Source organism: Elephantulus edwardii, unplaced genomic scaffold (assembly GCF_000299155.1).
Source record: "Elephantulus edwardii isolate Elephantulus edwardi_28Jun2011 unplaced genomic scaffold, EleEdw1.0 scaffold00122, whole genome shotgun sequence".
Classification (NCBI taxonomy): domain Eukaryota; kingdom Metazoa; phylum Chordata; class Mammalia; order Macroscelidea; family Macroscelididae; genus Elephantulus; species Elephantulus edwardii.
In genome coordinates this window covers 1,024,877-1,032,499 of record NW_006399872.1, presented here as the reverse complement: position 1 = coordinate 1,032,499, position 7,623 = coordinate 1,024,877, and the positions used below count along the sequence as shown (strand labels likewise).

At 39.4% G+C, this 7,623-nt stretch overlaps 1 protein-coding gene across 1 annotated transcript in view; it reads left to right on the top strand.

Moving 5' to 3' along the window:
* The first annotated feature begins 2,749 nt into the window (after nt 1-2,749).
* The window catches only part of STPG2 (sperm-tail PG-rich repeat containing 2), a 555,694-nt gene continuing 550,820 nt past the window's right edge, over nt 2,750-7,623 (top strand). The window contains exon 1 of the mRNA XM_006893099.1: nt 2,750-2,858. Coding sequence (XP_006893161.1) covers nt 2,750-2,858 — 109 coding nt within the window. The remainder of the gene's footprint in view (nt 2,859-7,623) is intronic.

Here is a 7,623-nt window from a genome sequence, read left to right as displayed (position 1 = left end):
TGTCAGACGAAGCCCCAGAATCCTTGCCTCCAAGGAGTAGCCTGGTTTAACCCTCTCTAGGCTGAATCTGTTTGTTTTCTTTGCAGTCCATGGTACATTGAATACTCTTCTCCAGCACCACAGCTCAAAGGCGTCAATTCTCCTTCTATCCTCCCTAGACTAAGCTTCAAAATCCTAGCCTTCAAGGAGAATCTTCCTTTCATTCTCTCCAAGACAGACCTATTTATTTTCTTGATGGTTCATGGTATGTTCAATACTTCTCCAGCCCCACAACTTGAACACATTGATTCTTCTTCCATCCTTATTTATTGTCCAGCTCTCTAATGCATAGGAAGTAACTGCAAAGACCATTGCCTAGATTAGTCTCTTGACTGACATTGTTACTTTTCAGTTCTCTGGAGAGGTCCCTGATAGCAGATACTCCCAACGCAATCAATCTTTTGATTCCCTGACTGCTGGTGCCAAGAGTGTTGATTGTGGAGCCGAGAAAGCTGTAATTGTCAAAAACCCTCAATCTCTTCTCTATCAAAGTGCTGCTAATTGGCCCAGTGGTGAGGATCTTTGCTTCTTGATGTTGAGTTTCAATCCATATTAAAGACTACAGTCCTTGACATTCTGCAGCAAGTGTTTCAGATCTTCCTCAGTTTCAGCAAGCAGAGTTGTGTCATCTGCATAACATAGGTTGTTGATGAGTACTTCTCTAACCCTAATGCCACATTTCTCCTCATAAAGCTCTGCTTCCCACCTGATCTGTTCTGCACATAGATCGAAAATGTATGGAGACAGGATGCATCCCTGATGCACTCCTTTCCTGATTTTGAACCACGTAGTGTTCATGGTGGACAGTGTTGGCTGGAGCTTCCCGACTAAATCAAGCCTGGAAGCAGGAGTGACATCCACTTCCAAAATGGCTTGCCTCTGGAAACTCTATGTACGAACAGAGCTCAGGCTGTTCGTTCATAGGGTCGCTATGAGTCGTCTACGACTCGACGGCATTAAACAACAACAACAACAACAACAGTGTTTCCCTGCTCTGTTCTGAGGACTGCTTCTTGGTTCAGGTATAGGTTTTGTATAAGCACAACCACGTGTTCTGGGATTCCCATTTTCCTCAAGATTAACTACAATTTGTTGTGATCCACATAGTCAAATGCCTTTGCACAGTCAATGAAACACACATAGACATTCCTCTGGTACTCTTTGTTTTTTTGCCAAGGTCCTTCTGCCACTGGCAATAATATCTCTAGTGCCATGACCTGTTCTAAACCCAGATTGTATTTTTGGTAGTTTTCTTTCAATGTACTGTTACAGTCATTTCTGGATAATCTTCAGCAGGATTTTGCTAGTATGTGCTATTAGTGATATTGTTGTTGTTGTTGTGTACCATCGAGGAGGAACTGACAGGTTGTCAGAGGCAGTTAATCGCAGGCAGGACACTTCCATCCATCTCCCACGGAGCAGCTGGTGGCCTTGAACCCTATGCAACTTCTTGCCACTAGGGTACCAGAGCTCTCTGTGATATTAGTGATAATATTTTATAATTTCCACTCTGTTGGGTCACCATTTTTTGGAATGGGAATATGGACCTCTTCCAGTCAGTAGAGCAAGTAGTTTTCCTCCAGATTTCTTGGCAAAACTTGTTAAGCATATCCAAGGCAGCATCTGTTTGCTGAAATATGTCAATTAGTCCATCAATTCCTGGGGCTTTATTTTTCTGTCATGTCCTTCAGAGCAGCCTGAACTTCCTCCTCCATCATCTCCTCTTGAACCTATGTTGTTTCTTGAAATTCTTCTGTCAGCTAATTCTTTTTTGGGACAATGACTCTGAATAGTTCTTCCATCTTCTTTTAATGCTTTCTGAATCCTTCAATATTCTGCCGATAGCATTCTTACGTGCTCCAAGGAAGGGTGGACAGTCTCCTCCCCAGAGATTTCTTGCCTCTGACAACCTGAGGCAGCTATGGTTCAGTTCTAACTTGCTGGTACACAACAACAAAAACCCACGTCCCATTGCTGGATTTCTCTTTGCACAGCTTGGATTATTTGAGGGTCAAGCTTGAAGTGCTTATCTTCTGTACGTAGGAGGAGAGTTAAAGAAATTGGAGTCCTGGCTGCTAAAACCAGGCTCGGCTTGTACTACTTTCATAGTTTTTGCTGACTAACATGGAAAAACGGATCAAAGTAGCTAGCACAAACCCTTTTAATCGGGTTTTCTGCACAGTGATGATTACAGGCCTGTATATGCAGCTCTGTAAGCATACGTACACTCCAGGATAGCTCCACGTGATTCTTTACCCGCTGACACAGAGGAGGACGTTGAGCAAATGAAGGAAGCCGTTCTAGCACCTCTGCGCATGCTCTGCTCTCTGGACTGGATGAAAACCCTGAAGTCCTTCCCCAGCGTCTGGACCCGCCTCTTCTCCAGGAGGTTCCGGGGCAGAGAGAAATGGGCGGGCCCAAGGCCGGAAGTTAAAGGCCTCTCTAGTCTAGATTACTGTAGTTTTTACCAGGGGAGTGAAATGACAGTTATATTGGAGATTCTTTTGTCAGTGTTTTCCTCCTCGTTGCCATAAGGCTAGAAATCAACATGGGGGTAATCTGACCCTAATGAGCGTGTAGGGCAATCGTCCCTTCCTTTAACGGAAATCCTGCTCCAGGCACCCTTAGGCTGATGCCAATTACGTTTTGCTCTAAACTTCTAGTAATCTGATTTTTATCCCTTCTCAGCCCTCTACCCCCGCTAGCCATTATGTATGATCGAGCCCCTCGCTTGTTCAGGCTGAGTGAAGGTAGCAGCACTGAGAACTCGGTGGGTCCTGGATCCTACCAGGTACCATCTCTGAAGCCAAGGGCTGCAGGTAAGATGGAAGGAAAGCCTAGTTAGTTCTCTATCCAGCACCACATTTATAGCCTGCCCTGCATCTTGTGCCTGAAAAACATGAAACAAACTTTTTGATGATAGTTGTTAGATGCCATCGAGTTTACCACAACCTTAAGAACAACAGATCCGAACTTGCTCTCTGCCATTCAGCACTCAAGTCCATTGTTAGAATCACTGTATCAATTTGTCTTATCGAGAATCTTCTTTTTCCTCTGAGTTTCCACCTTTCCTCACCATGATGTATCTTTCCAAGAACTACCCCCTCCTGACAAACATGCCTGAAATATGTGAGATTAAGAATAGTGGCACGTCATAATAGTTGTTATACACCTTCCAGTTGCAACAGACTCAGAGATGTCCACCAATAATAGTAGATTAATAATAATAGTAGCATTTTATAATAGTTGTTGTTATGTTATCTTCACAGTTGCAACAGACTCATAGTCTCCAGTAATAATACAAATAATTTTCAGAGGCTGTAAATTGTAAAGGAGATGATTGTCTATTATTCCACATTCCTCTCAGTTGGTTCCAACCGCATTGCAACTCTCACCAATAGTAGCTCTTCCTAAGTGTAGTAAAACACGAAATCAATCTCAAACTCATTGTTCAGTCAGAACCGATGGATAGTTGATCCTCCAGTGGGTTTTCAGAGGCATATTTTAAATCACACAGGAAGAAATTGCTCATCTTTCTCTTAAAGAGCAGCTGGTGGATTTGAACCACTAGAGAGATTGTGGATTATTTCAGATTTGCACTGCTTTTGCATTACCAGTGCAACTCCCATTAAATTAAATTACACATATAAAATTATTGCTCCTAACTGGTGGATTTTCCACTCAGAAGATTTCATATGATCGCAGAATCACCCTATCTTTCCCAGGTGAATTTCTTATGTTTGAAATAGGTGGAGAAAATATTATCCTTGATTTTACATATGAGAACTAATAAAATTATTTGCCTTATTTGCCAAAGCTTTTAATTGTGCTGTGTTTCCATATCAAATTTTCAGTTGTGTACTTTCTCCTTTTTTTTTTCCTTTCTGCTGTCTCTCAGTTGTAATCCTGTTTGTCTCATATCCTTGTCTTACTGTTCATCTGAGATGTGTTTATTATTTAATAAATATAAACTTCAACCCATCCATCAGATTCACATGAAAAAGAGTGATTCTCTGTCATATGAGGTAGATTTGAGTAAAAAAAAATTCTACCAGTGTCACATAGCAGTAACTTTTAGATTCTGAAATTTCATTTAAAGATAATAACATTTATGATTTCTATCTAGGTGCTTAATACTTGAGCATATTCTTATAATTTTTGAACTAAATTAGAACTTCATTTGGGATGAAGCTGACCAATAAGTTGTTTAGGAATTAATGCTAATTACAGATTTCCAGTCAACTACATTAAAATAAAGATGGACCTTAAGCCTTAAGAATATGGGTATTAACAGAAAACCCCAAGGACTCAACCAAAAAAACCATTAAAGCTAGTAGACTAATTTAGTAGAATGGGAGGATACAAGATCAATATTAAAAAATTAGTGGGATTTCCCTAAAGTAACAAAGATAACTGAGGGAAGGAAACAAAGAAAGCAATACCAATTTGCAATAGCCAACCACAAATTGAGATACTTTGGAGTGAACCTAACCAGAGATACAAGAGACCTATACAAAGAAAACTATAAACATTTCTGTAAGACACAATAAAAGACCTAAAGAAGTTATAAAATGTTCCCTGTTCATGATCAGGAGGACTAAATATTGTGAAAATGACAATCTTACCTAAAGGAAACTATATGTTCAACACAATCCCAATCTAGATACATAATTCATTTTGCAAGGAGATTGAAAAGGAAATTGTCAAGTGTATTTGGAGAGGAAAGAGACCTCAAATAAACAAAACACTTTTGAGAAACAAAAAATGAGGTGAGAGGCATAACACTCCCGGACCTCAAAACCTACTACCAGCAGTAGTAACCAAAACAGCATGGTACTGTTACAATGTCAGGCACATAGACCAATGGAACAAAATTGACAAGCCAGAAATAGACCCAGCTATCTATGGTCAACTGATATTTGATCAGGAAATAAAACACATCAGATGGGAAAATGACAACTTTTTCCACAAATAGTGCTGGAAAAACTGGACTGCTATCTGCAGAAAGCTGAAACAGGATCCACATCACACACTATACACAAAAATCAACACAAGGTAGATCAGAGATCTGGAAGGAAAGCCCAAAACCATAAACTTCGTAAGAGACAAACTGGCATCAAGCTTAGAAGGCCTAGCCTACAGTATAAAGAGGCCACCAAATACAGACAGAAGTGTACAATCTGAAGAGTATAAAACTGATGAACGGGACCTTCTAAAGATTAAATCCCTGCATGTGTCAAATATTTTATCCAACAGGGTGAAAAGAAAACTCATTAACTGGGAACAGACATTTAGCAATAGCGTCTCAGACAAGGGTCTCTTTAATAAAAATTTGCAGAATATTCTTGGACCTCCAGAAGAAAAAGACTGATAAACCAATCACAAAATGAGCAAAAGACATGCAAAGATTTCACAGAGAAAGACATTTGGATTACCAACAGATACATGAAGACATGCTCAAAATCACTAGTAATAAAAGAGATGCAAATAAAAATCATAGTGAGATACCATCTTACCCCAGTAGCAGTGACAAAGTTTAGCAGGGCAGCAAGCAATAAATTTTGGACAGGATGTGGAGAGATGGGAACTCTCATATACTGTTGATGGGATTGTAAAATGGTACAACTATTTTGGAAGGCAGTTTGGCATTTTCTCAGAAATTTAAGCATAGAAACTCTGTATGGCCCTTCTATTCCAGTACTAGCAACATACCCCAAGGAAATTAGAAAGGAGACACAAATGGAGATATATACACCAATGTTCATAGCAGCATTAATCACCACTGCAAGAACATGGAAACAGCCCAAATGTCCAGCTGCAAATGAATGGGTTGATAAATTGCAATACATTCACACAATAGACTACTTTGCAGCACTCTGGAGCAATGATTTTGAAAAATACTACATAACTTGGGAGAGACTGGAGGAGAATCATGCTGGGTGAACTAATACAGTCTCATAAGGACAAATACTGTGTAAGACTATTGTTATTGTAAACATAGAAGGATAAGAAATAAAATATGTATTGGGACCCAAGAGAGGAAGGGGTGGGAGCAGAGTGGTGAGGATAGGTAAGGGCAAAACACAGGTTTGCAGAGTTTGCTGGGTGTAGGGAGGAGATGAAGGAAAGGGGAAGGGTCTGGTGGGAATCTGAAAAGACTGGGTAATAACGGACAAGGTCCAATGGTGATTGATTTTATAAAACATAATGCATGAGAATGATTGTATGTAACAAAATATGAATGAAGAATAGTCTGAAACACACACACACACACACACACACACACACACACACACGTATTAGATGTAAAAAAAAACCCCAACCCAGTAAAATTCTAGATTAGAACAGTTGATAAATTTATACTCCACATAAAGAAACCAAATTCAAATCTGATATAATCAATTATGTGACAATAACAGTGGTTTAAAGAGAGGAAGACTGCTAACAAAATGGATTGACACAGTGACTGTAAATTTAGACTTGAGCATATCAGAGATTAAGAGGGTGGCATATGATACAGTAAGGTTTACATCTGTTGTTCATAGGGATACTATGAGTTTTAGTTGAGTTAGTGGCACCTAATGGGAACAAAAGATTTCAAATGACATCTTGGGAAGGCATAGCAAAGTATTATAATAGAAGTTACAGAGATCTTGAATTGGGAAAAAAGGGAAGAACTTTGCATTTCTCAAGCTAACAGAACTGAAAACCAAATTTAAGTCTCAATTTGCAATTTTGAATCATGCTATGGACAATATATTGAATAACCCAGAAAGTGTCAAAAGAAGGTGGAGGGATTAAACAGAATCAATGTACCAGAAAGAATTCATTGACACGGAAATATTTCAGGAAGTGACATATGAACAGGAGCTAATGGTAATGAAGGAGGAAGTAGAAACTGAAATGAAGATATTGGCAAAAAAAGAAGGCTCCAGGAATCGATGAGGTACCAATTGACTTGTTTCCATTAACAGATGTAGCCTTGAATGCACTAACCATTCTATACTAGGAATTTAGAGGACAGCAGTCTGGCTAGTGGATTGAAAGAGTTTGATGTTTGTTTCCATTTTCCAGAAAGGATATCCAGCTGAATGTGGAAACTATCGAACAATATAATTAATATCACATGAAAGCAAATTGGAATGCAAAAGTTGGGAATAGAGAAGAAAGATCAGCAGTTGGAAAACATGGACACAAAACAAACGCAGGCTATATACATGGATTTCACTTGATGGTATGAATAGGAATCAGATCGATTACATCTATTGAAAGAATTGCTGGAGAAGCTCAGTTGGGAAAACTAGGCCAGGTGCTGATTGTGGAACAGACCACCAACTACTCAAATGCAAGTTCAAGCTGAAGCTAAGGAAAATGAAATAAAATCCACAGGAACCAAAATATGATTTTGAGTGTATCCCACCTCAATTTTGGAACCATCTCAAGAAAAGTTTTGAGGCCTTGAACAGCAATGAGCAAAGAGTTGTGGGAGGATAGCAAGAGTATCATCCAGGAAGAGTGCAAAAGGTCATCACAAAGACAGAGGAGGAACAAAAGCCCAAAATGGATGTCAGAAGAGACTCTGAA